The sequence below is a fragment of the Triturus cristatus genome, chromosome 2_1, assembly GCF_964204655.1.
Source record: "Triturus cristatus chromosome 2_1, aTriCri1.1, whole genome shotgun sequence".
Lineage (NCBI taxonomy): Eukaryota > Metazoa > Chordata > Amphibia > Caudata > Salamandridae > Triturus > Triturus cristatus.
Window position 1 is genome coordinate 968,941,667 of NC_140581.1, and position 26,291 is coordinate 968,967,957.

At 42.2% G+C, this 26,291-nt stretch overlaps 1 protein-coding gene across 1 annotated transcript in view; it reads right to left on the reverse strand.

Annotated features, from left to right (window-relative positions):
- Positions 1–26,291, reverse strand: part of FREM1 (FRAS1 related extracellular matrix 1) — a 578,635-nt gene that overhangs the window by 313,343 nt on the left and 239,001 nt on the right. Inside the window, exons 8-11 of the mRNA XM_085633804.1 lie at positions 21,123–21,254; positions 19,049–19,393; positions 17,962–18,104; positions 13,613–13,809 (exon numbers count right to left, since the gene is read on the reverse strand). Coding sequence (XP_085489930.1) covers positions 13,613–13,809; positions 17,962–18,104; positions 19,049–19,393; positions 21,123–21,254 — 817 coding nt within the window. The remainder of the gene's footprint in view (positions 1–13,612; positions 13,810–17,961; positions 18,105–19,048; positions 19,394–21,122; positions 21,255–26,291) is intronic.

Genomic DNA, 26,291 nt, shown 5'->3' on the forward strand with positions numbered 1-26,291 from the left:
CTTGAATTTCCTGATTGATGTCCCCATACCCAGCAACGAAACTAGCAGGCCTTGTCCTCCAGTCTTGGTTACAGAGAGAAGTCTTGCAGAGCATCGCCTCCTCACACAGCCCACCTGGCTGCTTAGCAGATAAAAATATTTGGAACTCTCCTTCTTATAATCCATTTCCAGATGCCACCTGTGATGTAGGGTCTGAGTCTTTGAAGATTTATGTTGGAGTTCTGCTTCTTTTGAAGTGCCCACTCCTCTGCCCTCTTCTTCCTCTAGAAAGCAGTCGTTCACAGCAGGAGTGACTCGAAAGCTGACAGCCACACAACACAGTCCAAGGGAGTGACTAGAGTTCACATCTGGATGTCAGCCACAGTGAGATGTGCATCAAAAGGTTAGCCCAAGCCACCCGACCCCCTGTCCTACACTTTATGATTCTCTTATCAGCCCCATGTTCTTTCTCAGTCACATGCTCCTTTCTTGAGACCTCTCACTGAATCAGAGAGCACACTTTGAAGTGTACAGGGGAAGCCTCTCTCTCCCTTCTCCAGTGTGTATTCCACCCAGTTTACAGGAATGCAGCAGTACACAAATCTGTCTGGAAGGACTTCTCTACCTCCTCTCCATGTTTTACCATTCAGGCCTGGGTTTCCCAAAATAAAACTCAGGGCCCACATGTATTGTATCATCCAAAGGCAAACATACAGCTAGTGATGCAGCATACACACATTGCACAGTATTGTACCCTCCTTGCACTGTCCACTCATAGAAACAGATCCATTCAGCATATATAGTTAACATGCACTTACTGGCCAGCACTGTACCTTTTATGTAGTGTACCACTCGTAGGCACGCATACATCCAGCATATGCATTTAACATGCAACACTATCCTTCATGGGTTGTACTACTCACAAGTGCACATACACCCAGAGCATGCATTTATGCTGCAAGCACTGCACAGCACTGCATCCTTCAGCTACTGTACCACTCATTGGCAAATATACACCTTGCATATTCATTCACTATGCACACACTGTTCAGAACTGCATCATTTCTGCATTGTACCCTCCCAGGCACACACACTCTCAGCACAAATACACCACCTCTGTGCTGCGCAGCACTTCACACCAAACCAATGTAGGCCAAGGGTGAGTTAAGCACACAGCAGTAGAACTTTAAAAAGTGAGTGAGCCTGTTGACCACACTCCAGTGACACAGGTTAAAAAGCACCTCTTTACTTCTGCTGATCCATACACAGTATGCTGCAACCACCACGCTCATGCTGCTTAACTCCCGGTAAAGGCAGTAGGTAGCTCTTTGGGCACCCTCCTGGTCCACCAAGACCACAGTCCATGAGGAAGGCCTATGTCATGGTACATACGCTTGATCTGTGCTTGCCTATGACAACAAAAATTAGCATTTGGTATCCAGATATCAGTACAGTTGGGCACTCAGGGCAGAGATACACTATGTAAAGGACTTTTCTGTCCCAAAAATGGGCATAGTTCGATTTTTCATATGTACAGGAATTTTTTGGCCTTGTAAATTTGAAAACTGATTTGAAACCATAATATGATGCATTAATCATGTTGTTTGTAATTAATTTTTTAATTTTGTATATGTCATGGATTGGTCCGTATTTTCCCATTAAACATACAGAAGACCTAATGAAACATCAAGAACACCCAGCATACTTCTCCTGCATCCCACTATTGTCATCCTTAAAACCCCTGTCTCCTGCAGACCTCACCAACATTCCCAACTCTCTAAAAACCACCATCTATAAAGATGATGTTTTACTCTACATCCTTCATCAAAACCCTTTCCAGAGAAGCTCTCTCGTGCCTTTTCACTATTGACAATGCCACTCTCATACAACACATCTTCCACAAAGCTTTCAAGACAGGCCAGATCCTTCCACTCCTGAAGAAACACACAGTTTGCCCTGACAACCATCTTAACTTTTGACTCATCTCTGACCAACGACTCATCAGCTTCGAAAACACAGTCGATGCACAACCTCAAGATCACATTAGTTCCAATCATAGTCTGCACAACTACCAGCCAGGCTTCAGATCATGATGCAATGCAAAGACATCTACCCTACAAGTCATACACAATGTCCTCTTGACCACAGAAAAAGGTGACCCATACATCCTCATATTGCTGAACTTCTCAGCTGCCATCACCGCTGTTGACCATCCAACGCACCTTCGCTGATTTTCCTCCAACTTAGCCAACTGGCACCAACTCATTTCATGAGTACACCCTAGTCCCAGAAGATCCCCTGCAGAGTCTCCCTTCATGTTCTACCTCTACTTGGAGCCCCTTGGGCCTTTACGCACTGACAACAGCATCAAAATTCACCAGCACCCTGATGACACACAACTATATTGAAAAGATTTGCTGCCCAGTTGCAGAAAACTGGGCTTTGTTGCAGGTATTGCCCACAGTGGACTCATCAAGGCGACCTGCACCTCTTTGTGAAGGCCTCCTCTACTGTGCCTGTCTCTAGTGACGAAAACCTGTTGCCTAAGAACACCCCTGCATCTAGCCCACCTTGCCTGAGGAGGAGAGGACCAAAGGAGTTTCCGCATACCTGGGCATCGTGAGACCTGAGACCCCTTGTTGGTTGAACTTGACTGGCCTCCTAGTCCTAGCTTTCAGACTCTTTGCAACCGGACCGTTCACCATAAAGTGTATGGGACACCCAACGCCATAACACACCTCTGCACCCGAATGCCCCAGAGCCCTCCGAAGTGACCTGTTGGTGTGGCCTTGAACCCTGCCCTGTACTTACCTTAAATCCAGGAGATTGCTGTCGCAAGTTCCTGTGAAGTGCCCGAATGCAGTGCATGTTTTTCCCCTATAGGATAACATTAGGCACCAGACGCTGAAAAGCACCTCTGCACCCGGCTGCCCCGGTGCCGTCTGAGGTGACCATGTTGGTGCTGATTTGGATCTTGCCCCATACTTTTCCTTAAGTCTAGGAGGTTTGTCCCGTAAGCCGCTGTGAAGTACCTGTATGCAGTTTATGTCTTTCTTCCATAGGATAATATTACCACTTCAGAAATTGCACTGTGTTCATTTTTAAAAACTGTAGAAATTCATAATTCGAAATGTACTTACCTGATTCCGATGATCTTGGTATCTAAATTCATATTAAAGTATGTGTTATTTTTATAAATTGGTGTCGGATTTCTTTATTAAGTGTGGTCTCACTTACTGCCTTTGTGTGTGCAATGAATGCTTAGCACTACCCTCTGATATGTCTAACTACTCGACCACCCTACCACAAAAGAGAGAATTTGGGATGTCATTTGCACCTCCGTAATTCCTATGGGGTTTGCCTGGACTCTTTAGACAGTCTACCTTTTTGTTCCACTAAATAAAGAGCCAGCTTCCTACACCAGACACCCAACAACTTAAACACTGCCTGCATCTAATCCAGAACTGGATGTCTAGCACCTCATGAAACTTGGTTAAATAATGTAAACCTGGGCAGAGTCAAACCCAAATTGTCATAGAATACCAAGTCACCTGGATTTACCCTGTACAACTATCTCACCCCCAAGGAACACATCACCACCAAACTAAGATGGCTTGACACCACCTCCCTCTGCTTAAGAAATTAAAATAATTTCTCCAAGAAAGCAACTTCAGAAACACTGTCGAAGACCTTAAACTCTGGCAACTGAATGGTGACCATGCCTTGCTTGCTGGCCTCCCATACTCCACAATGACCCCTTTAAGAGCATCGTATTTCTGCAGCATTCTTATTTAATGGCCTGAAAAAATATGACCACATTAATATAATCCTGATGGAACTCTTAGAGGGGATGCAGCAGCAGGCTCCTCATTATATCTAGTAAAAACATTTAGACAATTAATTTGAAAAAATTAGGCTGGCTGAGTTTAGTTTTGTCATTTTGAGTGTATCGGTTAGTGTATATTAGTTGTAGGTTACGCATGTTTGGTTTATTAGTGTAGAGCATTTAAGGACTGTGTGTTTATTAATTATTTTAAATTTTGGGAGGGATTGATATAGGTTCACACATTGTAGAGGCCTTAGTTATTTGTTTTATTTTTAGGGGTGTAAAATGTGTATTGTTGAGCAAACAATTCTATCTGTAGTAGCATTTATTCATATTGTTGTTTTTGAAGGTGATATGTGTGAATATTTAGTTTTCCAAATAATTTATCACATTTTACTTTTCTTTCTCAGTTTACTGGACTTTTTAAAAACAAAAATGCTTATTTTTGTTTTTAAGGGTATCAATGGATTAGATATGAAACCTTTTTTTTAATTTTTTTGTTTTCCATTTTTGGAGGGTCTATATACTTTTGGTGAAGGTATGGGGATGCATAGGTTTTCTATAACTACAGAGCTGTGAGCAATGTTGAATATTTAACATATCTTATAGTATATGATATGTATATTCAGTAATCGAAAGTGCTGCTTGTGATGTGCTTCACTATACATGTTTAGAGTTATTATGTTTATATGCAAACATATTTAGATATTTTCATAAAATGTTTATAGCTATGCATATTTATATTTCAATAAATATAACATAAATAACAATTTATTTTTGATAACGTTTTGTTGATAATCCTGTGTTTTATGTAGGGTGTGCAGAAAGTAAATATTTTATGGGTACTATTTAGGCAAAAACATTTTTGTGTCACAATATTTTTTATCTAGGGACATACAACAATGTCACTGAAGCAATGTACAGTGTCTACAGAGAAGGATTATTTCCAGCAATCGTCAAAGATTCCTCCTCCTTCAAATGACCAATATTGTGTTGAAAATGATGCAATTGTCATTCCTCATATTACAGGCTTTAGACCGAGCTATTGACATTAAATGAACTGGTATACACCATCCAACACATCAGTCAATCATCAAGAAAGAATGGCTACTTACCTGTAATAATAGTTTTGCCGTTAGAAGCTTGTCTAGATTCACATGCTGCATTATTTCACTATCTAGTGGTTGGGTCAGGAAACAATGTGTAATGGTAAAAGGTTTTTTGTGGACATCAACCACAGGTCTAGGCGAAACAACATTCCTATGACTTTGAGCATAAGCCCACAATGCCCCTTCACATAGTTGCCATTTTCCAGTTCTTTTTCTCTTTTTTTGTATCAACTCCCCTTCTTCACTTGGGAGGTGGAGTGTCACATGTGAATCTAAAGAAACTTCAAGCTGCAACACTTTTATTGCGAGTAATTAACCAGTTTCTTTTGCAGTGTGAATCTCTTATAGGATTCACATGCTGTGCATTGGATTTAAAGCAGTATCACACTGTAGTCCACGAGGACTGTGAACTATGGGTAGATGGAAACAGTTATTTAAGTACATTTTGTTCCATATGAGCCTCTCTACATGATTGTTCATCTATATCCTAAAGGAAAAACTCTGAATTGATAGTGTTTCACACATCGCAAACCTGAGATATTTGTGATGCTCCTTGTTTGTTGGGACATGGAAGAACACACCTGTGAGGTCTATGCTGTAGTCCCTGACTAATACAGCAAAGGTAATACTTCTTGTAGCATTGTCATTTGGAATTGTATAGTCTTGGCATATTTGATTAAGACTCTTAAATTTAGAATTGATCTTAAGGTTAAGTCATGTTTTGGAATCAGGAAATATGAGGAGTATACCTGCACATTACATTTGAGTAATTTTTCTATGCCATTTTTGATTAACAGTTTTTGTATCTCCTGTAGAATAATTTATTTGTGAGTCTTCTTTTACAATTGTCTCTTTGGTGGTATGTTTGAAGGTTTTCCTTTCAATTCGGGGCAGTACCCATGTCGAATTCTGTTTTATACCTATTTCTCTGTCATAATGTTCTGCCATTACTGCATGCAGAAAACTACTTATTCTACCCCAGACTGGAGCATTGTGATCGGAGGGGCCCTGTAGGAAGTTACCTGTTATTTAGGCCTGAGCGTTTATGGGCTTGGGGCTTTCCTTTACCTCTACCTCTAAAAGTTGTTTCCCCTGGCTAAGCTTTTGCCACAGAGAAATAGACTGTTAGCATCATGAATATTCTGGTCTTGAGAAAGGATTTTGGTGAAAAGATTATAGTCTTTGATCCCTTCTGCTTAGAGCTGTATTTCTTCTAATGGGGGTCTTTGTTTGTAAGGCTCCCATTGCCTAGGGAAGCCACATTCACCAAATTCATTTTTTCAAATGACTTATTAACCATCATTCTCAACAAGTTGTCACCGTAAAGGGTGTATTACAATGTAGGCTTGCACTTCAGGTTGAAAGTCCTAGATCCTCAACCATGCATGTCTTCTGAGGACGTGTGGACATCTGTCTGTTGGCTGTTTATGCAGAATCCAAAGCAGTTTTGAAACCTGTGATTGAAATGTACTTCTCCTCCTGTGCTACAGACTTTGCGCTCTTCTCATATTTCTCTGAGGGAGGCTGCATTAATTCCTCTATTTTATCTTACTGTTGGTGGCCCTAACTATTGAGAAGTGCAGAGGGATTTGCAGCTTTCAATTGTGTGGCTGCTGACCTCTCCATCTCTCTGTCTACCACATCTAACTCCTTAATTTATCTATTAGGAGGGGGCCAGTAGATGCTGGTGCATTTGCCACTTTCTGGCCATGAATATAGGAGAATCAGCAGGCATCATGTTCCTTTATATAGAATGGTACTGAGGATAAGGTTTATATTTTTTGGTATTCTAGGTGACACTGAATTAGAGGATGCTGGTTCTCTGAATGTTTGCTTACCATATTGCTCAATACTAGGAATCAGCAGAAAATACAGTTTCTTCTGTGAACTGGCTTTAGTGTTTCCAGGAGAAAAAAAATGTCTTCGTGTTCCTGCTCTAACTGGACTCCACATAATTCTTATGCTCTTCCTATTAGTGTGTTGTACATGGATAGGTTATGTGGAAGAAATAGCTTTGAAGGATATGTGTCAATCTCCTGTTGTAGGCAAACGTCCTGGAATTCCAGAGTAAAGTCTTCTTTTGTGTCAGTGTATTCCCAGGTGTATCCCCCAGTGTGTTCTTCACAGTATGTGTATTCCTCCCTTGCTCTAATTGCAGTTCTAGTGACTCAGGGTGTACATATTGTTCTAACTCTTTCTTTGATCCTTCTCCAGGTCTCATGTATGAGGTATCTTATAAACACTGAGTATCTCATTTAGTTCTTTGGTTTTCTGCATGAATGCTGCAACCTCTTTCTTGAGGCCTTACATTCTGCTTTTGCTTCAACGTTGTGAGTCGCATAGTCTTCTTTTGTGTGGTGGAAGAGCATCTTACTCATTGGTCTTCCTCTGAATCCAATTGACTTTAGGGTTGAAACATAGTAAGGTTATCTGCAATGGTGTCTTTGTATTTTGACAAAGAGGGCTCCTTTTTCTATTTGGCGTCTTTGACTGTAAATAGTTTTTTGCTTTTGTCATCAAAGGCATTTACAGCCCCACTGATTTTGATGATCCTACCGGCTTCCAGAAGGTTTCTTCATGGGACACTGTAGTCATATACTTTTTCAATATCAAAATAATATTTATCAGCACTGATTCGGTGTAATCAAAATCTAGCAGCACTGAAATTTCACCATCTGACTCTTGATTTCTCAGAGCCTCTTTGATTGTCTCATCTGAGTCCGCCATTGATAGACCCACATCCTCATGGGAACTATCCTTTACCTGAGTCATGGCATGGTGCACCCACCTTTGAATTTCTCTAGTATTTAAAGTTTTAGGTGCAAAGGCTACACAAGCTCAGCACATCAGATTTTAGATGAGCAGCTTCTGTGCTTCAGAATCCACTTACAGCAAAAAGAATCTGACAATGGCAAGTTTGGCATGCACTCAATGTCATAGGGAAGTAATTTCAATTCCACCTGTGGTTGACATGCACAAAAATAGTTTTACCTTCACATACAGTTTCTGAGCCCAATCACTATATGGTAGTATAATGCACAGCACATAAATCTACGAAGTGTCATGCTACAAAACAATCAAAAGGCAACAAACACATTGAAATATGCTAATTCCTAAAAAAAAGTTTTAAGGGCCAGCTGTATCAAAGGTTTTTATCCATTGTATGGACCTAAGAAACTAAGGATAATCACCAGCCATAAGTGATGCAACATTGACAGCCATATATATATATACAATAATTCTTTACATATAGGTTTTTGGAAGCTCATATTGGTATTGATAAGGCTTGCTGGCCGGCTAAGGCATAGATTGAAACATGCTGTTGAAGTAATGTCACACTTGGATGTTCAAAGACTAGGATATTCTCAATGGCATTGAATGTCTTGACTGAAATGATCACAGCTCAAAATAAGAGAACAAAGGTATGACATTTTATACTAAAGTTGAACATTAATAATGTTTATTTTTTTACTAATTAAGAAAACATTTGGAGCATTGTTAGGAGCACACCTGTCAATCAAATTAACTGGGCCTAATGTGGAATTTAAATACAGTAACAAATTAGAGTACTTCTTCACAGAAACATCTTATGCCTCAACATTTTCTAATGTATATGCTGTGTTGCAGGGCCATTTCCAACATGGTTTAGTAGCATGATCTTTATATATTGTTTACATCAAGTAACAAAAATATTCTATTATAATACTATTGTTTCGGGTTTTCTACAGTAAACAAAAACAGATATATGTTGAATACTTTGCACTCCTTCACTTAATCTGACAGATAAAATATGGTCAAATACCCACCCTCTTCATGACCTATGCACATTTACGATCAGTTTGGCTTCTTATAATAGCAAACAATTACCTTCAGCACTAAGGGGCATATATATTTAAGATATGCACCACCCTTCCAACACACAACAGGGTGCAAGAGTGACTCAACTCTTACTCTAGATTGATCAAGCCACACAAGGTCACCTTCCGTGGCTTTATAAATCTAGAGTAATGCAACACGTTGCGTTATTGTTAATTGGCATTTGTATAGCGCGTAATCACCAACGGTCTCTTAGTGCTCTGGGGGAGAATAGCCAAACTCCACCAGCAGTTACCCGTCAGTGCACCTCCCTAGTCAGAGCACATCTTGTCCCCAAACCTGAGTGGACAACAGAGTCTTAAGCTTTTTCCTGAATGGAAGGAGAGAGGTTTCCCTATGTAGACTTTCCGGTAGTTTGTTTCACAGTTGGGGGATTTGGATTGAAAAAGCATGTCCGCCCAAGTGTGCTTTATTAAACCGTGGGCAGGACAACGGACCTACCTTGGATGAGCAGAGGGCACGCCCTGGCAGGTAGCTTTTTAGGCGATCCTTGATGTATTCCGGTGCCTGCCCAAAGAGTGCTTGATTTGCAATGCAGTGGCCCTTAAACCTGGCCTGCTGCTTAATTGGGAGCCACTACAGCTACTGCAGGAGTAGTGTAGTGTGTGAACGTCTTGGGAGCTTGAAGATCAATCTCAATGCGTCGTTCATCACTGCTTGCAGCCTACCTAACAGCTTATCTGGTAGCCCTATGTATAGAGCATTGCCATACTCCAATCGTGACACGGTTAGTGCCGTCACCACTGTGCGCAGAGTTGAGAATGATAGGAGGGATACCAGTTTCCTAAGTTGTCTCAAGAGGCCCACACAGGTCCCTACCACAGTGGACACTTGATTTGACAGCGTAAGCTTAGCATCTAAATTAATGCCTAAGCTCTTCAAAACAGAGACCAGCATGGGTGTGGTACCCAACTCTAGTGGCCAGAGGAGATTAGACGAGGGGTTGCCACCCGTGGTGGTGGCTAGCATCTCTGTTTTGTCAGGGTTCACTTTAAGCGAATTGGCGGTCATCTAGTTTACTGTATACCTAAGTATGGGGCACTTGCATCAAAGCTAGGAATTGCGAGTCCTTAATATCGATTATTAAGGAATCGCTATTAAGAAGTCGCAATTACTTATGCATGTAGTTTTCGCAAAACAAATTGCCCTTCCTACATATTCCTTAATAGCTAATCACAAATTGCGATTCACTATTAAGGAATACCTTCCCACTCATTTCTATGGGCCTGGAGGTCCATAGGAATGAATGGGAAGGCATTCGCAATTTGCGAGTACCAAACAGGTACTCACAAATTGCGAATGCAATTTTCAAGGGTGATAGGGGGCCAAAAGGCCACCCTGATGCACCCCCATACAGGTATTGTGCACCACATGGCACTTGGAAAAATGCAAAAAAATGCATTTTTCTAAAGATTTGCAAATTACCACCAACTTGAAGTTGGTGGTAATTTGCAAATCTTTAAAGCAGGGTTGCAATGTTTTCATGCTTCCTGCATTGCATTTAGGGAATCACAAATTGTGATTCCTTAAATGCATTCACAAAATAGATAATCACATAAATTGCGATTCCCTATTTTGCGAAATTGCTTTGGGCTTGTTGCATCCCAGATATCGTAATACTAGTATTCTGCGAATCGTCCCATTTGTGACCAGTATTTTGCTTGATGCATGTGCCCCTATGTTCTGTACACAGGATTGCGCCTTAAGGGAGCTGTTGATCTGAAGGATCAGTTGAGTGTCATCGGCATAGTTAAACACTCGACAGTCCGTTTGAGCCAAGGCTGCCACCAATGGCTGTAGGTAGATGTTGGATAGGAGTGGGGACAGTGCAGAGCCCTGTGGGACTTCGCAAGACAGTGCACCTTTGCTAGACACATGGTCCCCTAGCTGAATCCTCTGTGATCGATCCTTCAGGAAGGAGGAGATCCATTGACGCGCCACACCGCAGATTCCCAACTTCTGAATTCGAGCCAACAGTTGGCCATGATTCACCGTGTCAAAAGCGGCTGTTAGGTCTAGCAGGATCAATGCACAAGCCTGAGCTCATCTAATACCGATAGCATCACCAACTCTGTAATGTGGTGGGCCATAAAGCCCGCCTGCCGCACCTGAAGTAGCTGGTGTTTCTCAATAAATAGTGAGAGGGTTCTAAGTACATGTTCTTCTATTACTTTAGCCAAGAAAGGGAGCTTAGATATAGGCCGATAATTCTTCATGTTGTTGACGTCTGCCCCTGCTTTCTTCAACAGCGGGGTTACCCTTGCTTCCTTTAAGCAGAGTGGGACCTTCCCAGTTGTCAGGGATTGGTTGATGAGGGAGAGCAGATCCCTCCCCATCACCGGGAGGGTCATCTTAAACACCCTAGGTGGGCAGGGGTCCTCTGGTGACCCAGACTTGACTCTGGCCAGGATGTGTGGGATATCAAGTCTAGGTCTAGTGTTAGTAGTGTGGAGAGTTTACTGCGCCTGGTGGTACTTCCATATCCAAGGGGCATTGACTGATATGTCATATTACATATGTCAGTTATAATATCCTTGAACTTGTTTAGAAAAAAGGTCTAAACCTGTTACAGTCCTCTAAATTGACTGTGGCCTTCTGTTCCTGCTTTTTGCTTAATTCCCTCAATACTTTGAATGTCTCCCTAATCCTGGCCTCATAAAACTCAGTCTCCCTGATGATGATGGCTTTTTTGTAAAAGGCTGACATGGCTTTATAATCCTTGAGCGCCTCTGAGTCATATGATTTCCGCCACTGCCTTTCATACTGGCGAAGACTTTGTTTCTTTCCTCTTAATTCCTCAGTGAACCAGGGGGCACTCTTTCCTTTGTTCCTTACCCTTTCCTTCCGTGCAGTAGCTACCTTGTTGATGGCTTCCCTCAGCCTATTTGTAAGCCTCTCGCTTTCCTGGTCAAGGTCCTCAAGCTGTCGCCCCATAAGCGTTATCTATTTTAGTGCTTCCTCTAGGCTGTCTTCCTCAATTTTGCTCCGCTTCCGTACTATCCTCAATTCTAGAGGTAGGTGCGTGGGCCGACTAGCCAATGGGATCGTGAGACTGATCGAGTGATGATCCAGCCAACTACATAGTCTAATATCAGTCAGTTTGGCCAGGGCCGAGTCGTCCAGATGAGGTCTAGGGTATGACCTTTATCATGTGTGGGGGACTCCACGAGTTGTTGTAAACCTAGCGTCGTCATGGCCTCTCCCAATTGGTGGACCTATGACACTCTAGGCACCTGTGCCAGTGGTAGTTAAAGTCTCCCACCACCAGGAGCTGTTGATATCTAGAACATAGGTCGCTGACCACTTCAGAAAGCATCTCATTAAACAAAGGGATCGACCGAGGGGGGGGGGAGGGGGGGGGGCGGTATACCCCTACCACTATCAGGCAGGAAGATTTGGAGCTTATCTATGCTCCAAGGAGCTCTGCTCCATCCAGGCTTTCTGCTACGAGCCCTTCTATCATCCACTGTCTGTGGCAAAACAATGCCCCCCCCTTTTTTTCCCACCCTGCCGATTATATGTCAAGATTTCATAGTCTGTGGGCTGGGCTGCTACTATATCTGGCCCTGAACCATCCTCCGGCCAGGTTTCCGTTACTGCTAGAATGTCCGGTACCTCTTCCTACAAAAGCGAGAAGACTTCAAGATTGTGTTTCTTGAGGGACCATGTGTTCAATACTACGGCCCTTAATCCCGGGTGGCCGCCCTCCCCCCCTCCCTTTGAGGTCTGGAACTGGGTATGTCTCCTCAGGAGTGCGCTACTCTATCGTATGTCTCCTCTCAACCACACCTTCATTAGGTAGCAGATTCTCTGCTCTTAGTTTCCATTCCACCAGTTTTTTCAGCGGCCAGTCCTTACTTTTCACTTGCCATAATTCCTCAGCTGAGTACGCCTGCCCTTGGCCAAGGGTCCTGGCCCCTGGACCCAGCCAGACGCAGACGGTGCAGACGGGCTTGCCTTTGGTGTGCTTTTGGCGTGCCATTGGCGCGCCTGCTGCACGCGTCTGCTGCGCGTGCGCTCCAGCCTGTTTAAGAACCCTCCCCAACCCCACCAATCAGCCCTGCTGTGCAGCAGCTGACAACCAAGCCAAAAGCTAGACCATTCACCTGCAAACCACTGAGCCGGGGGCGGGAGTCTGAAGTTACAGTGCCCTAAGGTGTGTGTAAAAGGCTTTCACAGAAACATTCAGTATTTTTCAAATTGTTTTCTTTTAAAAGCATCCAAATTCAGATTTATTGTTTAATAACAGCGTTAATAACAGCGTTTCTAGCATACTCACCAACAACTTAGGTGATGTTCAGCGTGTCTCTCCTTATTCTCCCAAGGGAGGCGTTCCATGGGTGGAGCGTGAATGTTCCCACGCTTCTACCCATGGATTTTGGTGCAATACCAGATTTACCTTCAGTGGTAGACGTGGGAATGCGTCAAAATGCTATGTCTCCCCAAGTGAGGCATAACAAGGAGAAATATCTTTATTTCTCCTTGTTACATCCTCTGCAGCACAAATATAAAATGAATATGCCTCCCAGGTGTCCCTTCCTGCACAAAAACAATCCTGCTTAAACGCAGGCACCCTTGTACCAAGGAGCAAGGCAGCACATTGTGTGCCAGCACTAGGAAATGACAGGAATGCACCATGTATTATTAAGTACAGCGCATTCCTGCCCTTTCACTATCACGCAGTGCAGCAAGGTGACTTACTGCACTACGTGATCATTTCATAATTATGCACCTAAGGACTTTAACATAGCAGTCACTGTCGCTCTATATAAGTTGCATGATAAGCCCATAGATCTCAATTTATAGCAAGAGTGTTACATACCTGGATGAGGAAGTGAAGAATGGGGGTGTGCTTATGGTATAAGTGAGCTCCCTCTCAGGCGACTCTATGTCAAAGAAATGTAGGTGCTTTTTTGTCAGAGGCACAACCTCAGTCTCCTTCAGTACCAGCTGCCGAATAGTCCCCTCCGCCTCCTTCGGAAGCTGGTCATTGACTGGAGTGATATGCACAATTACAGCCTATAAGACATAAATATTGAATATGTGATTTGAATCACAAAACGTATAACAAATGATATGCATACTTCACTAACCATATACACAAATCATCACAGTCCTATCTGTGATTACAGATTTGTGCAAGGAGCACACTATTCATGGGTCATGTATTGGCTGCTGCATTCCTCATATTTTTTATGGATCTGGGAGCTATGTTATATGCATGTAAATAATTATCACTTAGTTCGAAAGGATCTTGTAATGAGATCTGAAATAAATCACCATGCAACTCTACCAAACTGCAGACCATAATTGTAGAAGTTGTTGAGCAATACATTGTCCTCCTTTTGTAACCACTGACACTTCAGAAAATAAGGTCATACTTTTTGTTTTAAATCCGTACTCTGGAAATGCCAGTCCATGCCATACTGAAATTGAATATATTAGGAGACGCACACTTGTGTTTCACTTCAGTGTATTCTATGCAGGGCTACATTTTTAGAGGTGGCTACAGATGAACGACACAAGCAATCCTTGTTGGGCACTGGTACTCATATTTCATCTTCAGAGTTAGACCCAGAGCAAAGGAGAGAAAAGCAGAAAAGGGAGAAAGAAACAGGAACGAAAAAAATAGGAAATCAGCAACAAGGGGAGTAAGGGGAGCAAGCAGGTATAAAAAGAGCCTGCAAGAGTGAGATAAACAGACAGTAAGTGTAAGTGGTGGAAAAAGAGGCAACATCAGAGGCAGGCATGTAAAGAAAAATGGTGACTCCTGTACTCACATTTTTACTAAAGAAGCACTGATCCTATGCATGAGCAAGGGAGTGCCTTCATCTGCCTGTGCAAGGCCATGAATTAATCTGAATAGAGGTTCACTCCCAAACACCTACCTAAGCAGAAGACATGCACTCAATGCATATTCTACGTTAAGGATGTTAATGCATTGCAGAGCCTACTTTTGTAACAGGACATAAATTGCATTTGCACTACAGTAAACATTTCTTGAATCCATGCACTATTTCCCATTTTCCATCAATACCTATTATTCTTCCAGTCCGTTTGTTGTTTGCTCTCAATCACCTGTAGTTTTTACTTTCTCTCAAACTAAAAATTCTGCTCCTGCAATGTGTGAGAAGAAAAGGATTAGGCTAAGAGGTCCAGTGTCTAAATTGGTGCCATTGGAGTGTCGAGCATTGCGTTCTAATACCAGCTTCTACACATGTCCAACCATTTTGTGCTATCTTGAGCAAATCACTTGTTCCCTGTGCATTAAAGTGAAAATATAAATAATGAAAATATTTCAAAGCTACTTCCTCACTATGCTCTCCCAATTATATCTTCTCACTATGTCTGACATTTGATTCTAGTTTCTGTAATTTGATGTCAACCAACCACACATCAAAATGTGTTATGTACTGCACTTCATGCACTCTTCTACTTCTCAAAGATAGGTCCCTCTTGTATCAAATCCCTAAAGTAAAAAGTAGGATCTCTTCTTAATTTTCCATTATAATCTCTTTTGTAAGGAAACAGGCTTTTTTGCAGAAACAAGAACAGCCAACTGCAGGGAGAGGTGTCACAGCCGCCTTGCAGGAAGCCACTCAGGGTGTTAGCTCAAATGGCGAGCTTCTAAGGCAAAGCTGCCTATGGTGGGCCAAGGGTGATAACACTACAGAGGGGCTGCCCTTTGTTCAGGTAGACAGGCTGAAGACACGGACAGAGAGTGAAGACCATTGCCCAAACCGATTTTCCTGTGGGTGTGTAGCCCTCAGGTAGCCACACCTCTAGGGTGGGCTAACAAACTCCTCACTGTCGTGGAAAGGTTCAGGCATCGTGAGAGTGGCCAGAATAGTGCACTGTGGGATTTCCAGATGCCAAACATTGCCAGAAAGTTATTACCAAGAGGGAGGGGACCTGGTAACCCATTGGCTAGTGAACCTCAGGGCCCTTTTCCGGGATAAATATGGCACCCCTGGAACCCTGAACCTCAGATCACGTTGGAACCGGAACAAGGACCGAAGAAGGACTGCCCTGCTGCCCCTTGAACTGCACACAGAGAAGCTGCAATGTCTGCTGGAGTGTACCTGCTGCACCTTGAGCTAGTGAAGTTAGGACTGTGCCTCCTGGCTCGGGGAAAAGTCATTGTCCAGTCCCAGACTGAAGAAAGTGACTTCAAAGGACAGTTGGCTGCCCCCTGGAACAGCACCAGGGACATTGAAGCTGAAGACACCCAGACTGGCAAAGTGGTGGCCACCGGAGACGATTTGCTGCTAGCTGCCACTGGGTTCCCCAAGAGACTGATCCTCAATGGCCAAAAGTTGCCTGAGGCAACTGGACCAGGGAGTGCTGTCAAAACTCAGATTGGTCACCCAAGACACTAGCCCCCACTAAAGATTTTTGCAGCTGGCCTGCTACAGTCTTGAAGAAGACTTCGTGGGGCACTGACATTTGGGGTCAAAGTCTCCCCACATGACCTGTGGACCGAAGAATCACCACAAAAGCACCCCATCGACTTCATAGCAACCAAAGCATCCTTGAGCATCCTTTCATCCTATATCCTCAGCATCAGAACTACTCCTTAATCGTCTATGGCGGTGGTACTGTAAAGGGTGGAACTGGACTGGAAAATGCTCTGTTGGCCATGTAACTGTCCAAATCTACCCCATTGGCCCACCAGACCTTCTCCCTGTTGGATTTGGTTGCCCAAGCGGTGTCGGAGTAGCTGAACTATTACAAACTTATGAAAAGTTTGCAAACTTTAAATTGACCAATGCTTGTTTGTGGTTGAATTAAAAAGTGATACACCTTTACAAATCTTTATCTCCAGTACCCTCTGGTGGATTTTGCTAATCAAGGACTGCAAAAATTCCTAAGAATATAATTTATATTAAAAAATTGGTGTTGAATTGGTGTTGTGTTTCTTCAAATAATATATATATACACAGGCAGCAAGGGACATTTAAAGCCGCATTAACTCACTAGTCACTATATACTAAGCATCAATGGTTTGAACTTGATCTGGATGCCTACCTCCAGGGTCCACTGCCACAGGACCCAAAATTAAAGCACAAGAAAACAAAGTACGGAGAGGCAACACAACAGGAAAGGTTAATTTGTACACATTGAACTATCACAGAATGAGAACTGGAATCTTCTGTGTTTTCTGTTGCTTCTTTTTATTTTCAAACATATTCAGGTGAAAGCGAACCACATGCAGCCAACACATTTCACCCTGAATAGGGCTTCCTCAGGACAGTATTGTATGCACAAATCAAATGTCAAGGCAGCACATTTTTTCAACAGTGCGCTATGCTCCAAATTAAAAACACATGGCGTGTCCAAAATATTGGCAAAAAGCAGTAGCAGCCATACGTAAGAAGAATTTCACTCTGATAGGTGAAAACAGTGGCCGTGTTTGCCAAAATTCAAGCCGTCATAGATCCCAAGAACCCCGACTGTCAGGTACGCTGTTAGCCTCCTATATGTGTTTCTTTCAAGTTCTGCTGCTTTCTTATTTCGTTGTTTGGTACTGTTAAAGGCTTAACACTAAGTTCCTTTGTGCAAGCCTTGTTGCTTGAAGCTATAGCTCCTCAGGGTTGAGCTGAAGGTTGTCTAAACGAGCTTGACTGTACCCAAGACAGTTTTTGTGAGTGTATTCCGTGTTAAGGCTACACAGCCATACCATATAAATACCCCAAATCCTCACAACTCTGGATACACCTCAAATGTTGGTACGTGTCACAGATTGTAAACCACATTTATTTTTAGCAGTAAAATTAGGGTTTTTTTTACATTTGATGTACACATTTTGCACAGCATGTGTGTTTTTTTCTTTATATCTACATTCCTTCTCCCCTAAAACATGTCAGAGCTAGCAATATCATAAACTTAAAGATTGGGTGATCTCATGCTAAACAATCATGTCCTGCAGATGCAGGAAAAATTACTTTCCTTAAATTTACCAATAACAGCCCACTCCTTGTGCCTAGGAACACTTACTTTCCCTTGTATTCTAATCATTCGGAGTTTGACTGTCCAACAGGACACATACAAGAGGACCCTCAAATGGATCCTAAATGTATAATTCCAACAAACGTAGTCAATATTCTCAATGCACCTAATTCATTCATAAAGACCATGATTTCAAAGCCATCTAGATATGAAATACAGTACCTGTGGTTCTGAGAGATTGGGTGGATCATGGCTGTCAGACAGAACAAACTCAAATGTGTCTTGGAACACTTCTCCACCATGGTGACGATAATAGATAATTCCATTGAAGAGGTCTCTTTGCAGGAAGCTCGGGACGGGATAACCTGTCATGATCCAACAGCACATGGAAATCATAAATGCTAATACGTCTCTCACGAAAACTGTTGAAAGTAGGCCATGTTCTATTATCACACTCATATTTGCAATAATTAAAATACATTGATTGACATTGATTTGTTTTAGTACCTTATACTTATTGCCAATAAAGGATTGACATTTGGAAAATCAGCTGCCTATATTAGGACATAATATTATGATTGTAGAACATTTATGGATTTCAATACTTTGTTGTCTTGATAAATTTATGATTATAATTCCGACAATGTTTCGAACAGCTATCCATATAAATGTATCAAAGATCTGAAAGTCAGTTTGTTTATGTATCCATGTGATTTATATGGTGCTAATGAGCTACAAAGCAATGGAATGCTGTACAAGATCTGGCCTTGATGAAATAGAATATGGGAGTGCCGCAAGCGGGGGAAGAGATGAGCAGGGTGTGGGAAGCAAACTGGAGGTGATGTTTGCAGTATTGAGTTTAGCATGGCAGGGAGTGGCTACATTATCTGAGTGGAAGGTGAAGGGAGATCTGATGAGGATTCTCTGCTAAAATCACTTTTCTACAAAATGTAGCCACTGTAGCTAGGGTTGTAGCTGTGTAATGTCCTAAGTGTTCATTTGACAACACTCATAACACAACAGCTAATTCTATTGTTGAGTCCTTGCACACAAAATAAATATCAATAGATGACTGTTTGTTTCACAACTCACACCTAAATACAAAGATGTTTAAGATGTAAACATCGTATATGAATTTGCTAAAAATAATAAACAAAATAAAAAACTATTATATATAAGTTGTCATGAGTGAACAATTTTCCACCTTTAATAAAACACACGGCAAAAATGTAAAAGAAATTGAAGACTATGAGAAGAGAAAAGATACACTACAGTAATGAATGCAGACTGAATAAAGAAAGATGTTTACCGAGTCGTTCAGGCCCTGGTTTCTTCAAGATTTCCCCAGCCCGGGATGGTTTTGTGATGTTAAATAGTATGTAGTCATCACTGGAGTCCATGTCTGAGGCTTGAAGCATTGAGCCATCGATAAGCACAGTCTGGCCTTCACATACGTCAAAGGCGACATTGGTGATGAGAAAGGGAGGACTATCATCTTTAGGAAGAATATTGATGGGGAACTTGTGCCTGATACTGTGGCGTCCATCAAAAATTCGAAAGACCACAAAATCTTTGGAGCTATCAGTGTCATCATGATGGTAGCGCACAACTCCATTTTTGATATCCTTCACCATGAACATAAAACCTTTTCCACCTGATAAAATAATATAGATAAAATTGCTAAACATGCACAACATTGCTGTAGAAAGGCATGACTACATATGTGTATATATTTTTCTTGGAATCCAATTAAACTAAGCATGCAAGGACTTCCAAAATATTGTTTCCATGAAAATGTTTCAATTTAGGTTTGTGTAGTATTGCTATATAATTATTCAGATGTCACGTCTCGTTAACTTCTCCAAATTTAGCTGTATACGTCATACCTCTTGCTACACCTCTCCTGCCCCTCTCCTAACTCTGCCCTGTACCTACCCCTTCACTCCCTTCCTGTAGTTCTTGCTTCTCTTGGAGACAGACAACTGTGCTACCACACATCAGCAAAGCTGTGCAACCACACTGGTTATGCATTATACTCTTATTCCGGATGGAGTAATACATTGTTTGTAACTTAACTACAATTGTGGCTATAATTCAATATGTAACAGCATTACACTATAGGAAATCATTACATCAAAGATGGGTGAAAATGGAAGTCATTAAAATATGATGTCCTTGCTGCCCTAATGGCCCATTGAGGCACTTTCTCAGGAAGCATTTATCCACAGACTCCAGGACTTATAGAAGTGCAATGTACTGAAGCCTCTGTTACACTGTTTTACATCTTAGAGTCCCAGGGGCATATGTACTAACTCTTCACACAACACAGCACAGCAACCAAAATTGCTGCACTGCGTCCATGAAACAGAGCAAGCAGAACAGTGTAATATCTACTAATGTATGGCACTGTTTTCCCTGTCTCCCTGTGCTGATGCACATCAGGTTGCCATCCAGCAACGTGCACACCCATACACCATAGTGCATGGGTGTGTATATTTTATCAGCTACAGGTTTTGTACTGGAAGGTGACACTTTCTGTATCAAAACTATTTTGTAATGCTTTTCCCATTTTTATTTGTGCTGACAATGCAGCACAAATGGAAATCTGGAAAAATATGGAGGTTTTTGTAACCTTGCTCCACAGTTACACCTGGTTCGAGGAGTTGTGCTTTTTTTTTTAGCACTGATCCCTTTCTAGCATTGTTAGTAGATAGCGATTTGTGTTAAACCCACAGGTGTTTGCATGGGCACGCACATGCACCAAATAATGGGACTCCCCCTGAAACAAAGTAGTGCAGCGTAGTTTGAGTTACTTGGCCAGATTTCCTATACAAAACCTGATTTGAGCTTGAAAGTAAGTTACAAAAGTAATGCAAACTGGGGACACAGTGGTAGTAAGGCTGGGCCTCATTGTGAAAGAATACCATGTTGTACTTCTCCGCTAATGCGTGCAATGAAGTTAATATACAAAAAGACATTATGCAAATGTTAGGTTGTGTAATAAACAAACCAAAATTCCAACACAAAAAAAGAGTAATAGTAACTAGAACACCGATGAATAAATGTGCACTCATTAATAAGTAGATTATGTGACATCATATTTCTTGCATAACAGTGACAAATTATTTATTTCTATTTTCTAAAAACGTGAATGTGTCCTCTGATACCACTTTAGAGAACATTTTAGAAAGCTGAGCGTACTCCTAGTAATCTTTGGGAGGAGTACCTCTAACTCAATTGTCAGGTGGCTGTGAGACATTGCACATTAAAAGTCAACTGGGCCTTAATGGGTCTGAACACTTGATAGCAAAAATGAAGGTTGCAATTATGAATGAGTAACAATAAGAATATCAAATCTGCAGACACACACAATTCAGCTTCACCTCTTACAGTGATTCGTCCATGCTGTAAACCATCCACGATGACGAGGCGCACTGCAGTGATGTCATCATTGTCCACAATTTGAAACTGCTCCCATGTGATAGGCCGGGACTGGCCTTCAAGGAGATCTAAGCCTATAGAGAAAAGGCAACACATATTACTATCAATATACAGATGGGATAACAAGTAGCTTTACGAGCAGCAAGCAATTAAAACAACATAGGGAATTATGTACAAAGCTCTGCTGTGGTCGCAGAATCACAGGGTTTGCGACCATAAAAACGTGTCTTGGGATGTACAAAACTTTTTTACACTCAGGAAAAGCCTTTCTAACTCGCAAAGGTGGTCATGTGACTTATTCCAAAATGAAAGTTGGTGGGGAGTGAAAGGAAAGTCTGCTCCTAATTGCGATTCACAATGACATTTATAAAAAAGGTTTGTTGTCACTATTGCGGCTGCAAACCATTAATCAGAAACTGACACCTGGGTCGTGATGGCATCTGATTCACAGAGAGGATGCTTTAGGGTCAGCTTGTCCTTTAGGTATTGTGTGGCGCAACCCTGTGGAGCAGAGAGTAGTCCTCTGTGTGCTCCCCCTCATGTTTTAGCAAATGGAAAACTTTTTTCTAAATCAGCAACTGTGTCTTTAATGGACATGACCTGCTTAAATCAAATGCTACCCGTTTGACAATGCAAATGCAAGGACAGAGGTCAGCCGTCCCTTGCAGGCCACCACCCCTGATTTCCTAGACAATCACAAAAGGTTGGAAATTGTGAACCGCCTAAAGAAAATGTAGGCAGGTCATTTTGTAACCTTTTGTGAATGTACAATTTGTGAACCTCTTACTGTAAATAGACTGCAACATGCAGAACTATTCACAAACTAGTCGGTTTTCCAATAGGGATTAGTGCATCGGATCCCAGATTCTTTAACATGTTTGATAGAAGTTGAAAAACATTTAGGGCTACAGGTACGAAGCCTTTTTGAGGTCACAAATGGCCAGATTCATAGAATCAGACAGTTTATGAAAGCAAAAAGGCATTTCCAAATGTATAAACCCCAAATTGCAATTTGGGAACCTGTTACCGAACCATTATTTAGGTCATCCATTCCAAATATCGATTTTCATTGGTATGTACGAATGTTTTGCGACTGAAATGTGGTTGAGAAACATGCACACTTTACAGCCAACTCAAAGTTGGTGGTAACTCATTCGCAAATGGGAAAATAATTTTACGTTTTTTTAAGATCAGGCAGTGGTCCAAAAGACCACTGCCTGCTCTTAAAAAATGAAACGTAAATGTTTCATTTTTTTCTTTTTAAACACATCCTGTTTTCCTTTAAGTAAAACAGGCTGCATTTAAAAAAAATATTGGTTTATTTAAAAGCAATCACAGACATGGTTGCTGCTGTACCCAGCAAGCTACCATCCCTGTGATGGCAGCGAATAGTAGCGGGTCACAAATTGCGACTTATCTCTTTAATATTCATGAGGTAGGTCTTTTTTGCGACCCACTACGAATCACTATTTAAGGATTAAGGGCAAAATAACCCCTTTGTACATTAGTAATAGTGATTACCACTTAGCGATCCGCAATAAAACACTATTTGGTAATTGCTAATATTATTATTTGTACATCTAGCCCTAAAAAACTACGTTCACTACATCACTTCCTTACATATTTAATATGCAACTTGATCTCAAATAACAAAAAAATATTTTAAGTATTAACAATAAAATGCAGTTGAATAGTGAATTGTGAAATAACAGAAAAGGTTGTCAATTTAATTGATTGCTTGTACAAATAGGAATAATGAAAAGTATGCACAACATACAAAGAAATGTGAAAAATTACATCACACAATCATCTCACATCAAGCTTACACACAAACACAATAAAATAAAGACCTAATCTGATTCAAATTAACTTACTGATATCAAATATAGGTAGACTAGAATCCAACAGAATTAACTTGGTCAAATTCTTCTACGTTATTTATTAGTTAATTTGAGTTAATTTGAGGAAAACATAAGAGTTATTTTGTGACTATGTTGCATTCCTTTAAGCTATGGAAATGAGGGTTGGTTAGGAACGGGCCCAACGTCTTGCTGCCTAATAAGGTATAATTATGGAAAGGACTGCAATAAATGAATATCGAATTAAAATGATCACCATGACATCCTGAATGGCATTTAGAATTTTTTAATATTTGGATAGGTGGATTGATAATGCATTTAGAATGTTTTTCTTCAAGTATAACTAAATAATGGTCGGCGTATTTACTACAAACAACTTCCAGATACTTTGGAGAGATTACCAAATTTGAGGGACAATCAAAATCCCAGATGCACCCTTTTTACTAAACTGGTGAACTCGAATGTATTGAAGTTTCCTCAGAGGTTCACTAAAAGCATGTATTTACGGCATGTCTTATATATATATATATTTGTTACAGGAAAATAGATTAAGTGTGATTCTAACAAATTTTCAAGTTGTAAATTAGTACCTGGTACACGCATTCATATGGTTTGAAGATGTGATAAATTATTGTTGCTTTGAAGCGGGTGCCTAATCATATGGAACTGTGGGCTACATGCACAAAGGTAATTGGTTGCAATTACCAAATAGTCAATTTTTGCGATTCACTATTTGGTAATTGCTAACACCAATGTACAAATGTGTCACACATTTTGCGATTCCCAGTGGGTCGCAAATAGACCTACTTCATCAATACTAATGAGGTAGATCCCGGTTTGCGACCCATTGGGAATTGATAAAATCACAGGGATGGTGGCCTGCTGAGGTCAGCAGAGCACCATTTCTGTGATTGCTTTTAACCAAAGCACCCTTTTTTCTTTAATTCAGCCTGTTCTCCTAAAAGTAAACCGGGACGCGTGTTTTATTGTTTTAAAAAAAAAGAAAAGTTTTCTTTCCATTTATTTAAGTGTAGGCAGTGGTCCGTGGGACCACTGTCTGCTCTTAAAAAATGTTTTTACAAACATTGACAAAGGGAAAGGGGTCATTTGAGGACCCCTTCCCATGTGCAAGTGGTTTACCACCTACTTGAATTAGGTGGTGTTGGACTTGGCCCTTTTTGGCAGGTCCACCCCTGAACTTTTTGCCTTAAGCTATGACATGGTGGTATTGATTTTAGGCCTCTGCACACTTTTGCACTGTGGCCCAGTGTAAAGTGTGTGCGCACTGTGAGTGCGTGTGGTGAGATTGGCCTGCCCTCCCATAGGAATGCATGGGGGATATGTGTGTCCATGGTAATTCCTGGTATGAGGGGAGTGCAGGGTCAAGTTTAGTATGTGCGAACTCGTGAGAATAAATGCTGCACAATAGTGTGCACAGATTTATTGTGGTTATTTTAGAAATGCCACTTTTAGAAGTTGGCATTTCTGTGTGCTGTGTGTCTGCCTACATGATGTGAATTGCATGTCTGGCTTGTGATTGACAGGAGCTGAGAGGGCTGGGGAATTCCAGGAGCCAGGATGAGTCTGCCCAGTGGTGAATAGAGAGATCTGCATGTAGATGGGAGGGAGGAGTTGCACCTGGGACCTGAATAGGGCTGTGCCTTCCCTCCACAATGCTGGCTCCACCTCCTGTGGTGCGTCTGATGTCCCTGGCCTGTCCTGTGAAAAGAAGAGAGGAGCTGAGCAAAACAAAGTGCTCCAAAGCTCCCCTATACCAGTTCTGACTGGTATCCCCCTGCCCTGTGCTCTTACACAAAGGGATTTAGTGGTATAAATATAGGGGCTGTGACCCCATGACGTTGTTCAGTCCTTGTTCCTGAATCCTGCCGGGGCGTACTGCTGCTGGGGCCCGGGGGGGGGGGGGGGCTGCCATGAGGGCTTGCCTCCCTGGGCCCTGCATTGCCCCTTGATCCCCAAAAGGAACTTTTTGCTTGGGACCTTTTACTTGGCTGTGGTTATGCCCCCTGACTTTCGCTTGAACTTAGCGCCTGAGAAGCCCTAGAGTATTCATTGCTGGATTCCTTGTCCAGCCTTTGCGCCCAGAGGAAGGACTCTAGCCTTGCCCAGACAGGAGAAGAGGAGCCCTTTGCCTTTAAAGTGCCTGTGAGAGAGCAAGGGCCTTGCAGCGAAGGCTGCGACCTCTGGAGAGGGAATCCCGACGTAGGGATTCCCCCCGTGTTGCCTGCAGAGCGGGAGCCCACCACGCATTGATGCCATAACTGCGTGTTTCTGAGCGGGTGCCCACCCTGCTTATGAGTTTATTTTAATTGCGGTTGACCACCCCGCTTATGAGGTTATTCTAATCGCGGGTGCCCACACCGCATCGCCGCCGACATCTGACGAGGGATCACCGATGCGGCCCAGCCCTAGAAGCAGCCGCCACCGCCGACCCCGAAGCCAGGCAGCCTTGCCTGACCCTGGCCGGGGCACAAGAGGAAGTTGCCGTGGCTACCAATCGGAGCACGTCTGGGCCGGAAGAGGCTGCGCCGGTGGCCGGGGGAGGTGAGGCAGGGGCTCCCGTGAGCTGGAGGGAGCCCCGCATGCTGCCAGGAGAAAAGCGCGGAGACGGCGCCCCATGTCTCGCCGGACCAGAGGAGAAACCAGGCTGTGTGGAAGGTGGACCCTACCCCGCCTCCCAAGGCGTCCCGGTGAGTGGAGGCTGAGTTGGGAGCACTCGTAGTGCTCCTCCCTATCCTTTGCTGTGCATCACAGCTGCGCCGCAATTGCGCCAGGCCCTAATGTGGTTTATGTAGTGCTAGGAAATGTAATTCATATAGTATGTTTTACGCACCCTGTTTTTATGCCTCTAGATGTGATTTTATGATTATGAGGTTTTGCCTACTATGTTATGTTTTAGTCTTTATTCTCTACTGTGGTTTAGGTATGAGTAATTCCCTACTGCGGTTTATGTTAGTAAGTTATTTCCTAATGCGAGTTATGTTTAGGAGGTTATGGTCTACTATGTTTGGGCTTATGAGGTTGTTGCAGAATATATTTCTCGCCTTTGGTGATACTGTACATGATATGATTTATGTTACAGGAGGATGATGAGTATAGTGGTTGCCAGTAATTACTGGTTGTGGTCTACGTTTATGATATGTTATTACTTTTACTATTTTTACCAAGTGATGATTCTGACAGTGGCCCACGCGGCCCTGTCATGTGTAAATAATCCCCTGTAAATATTGCCCA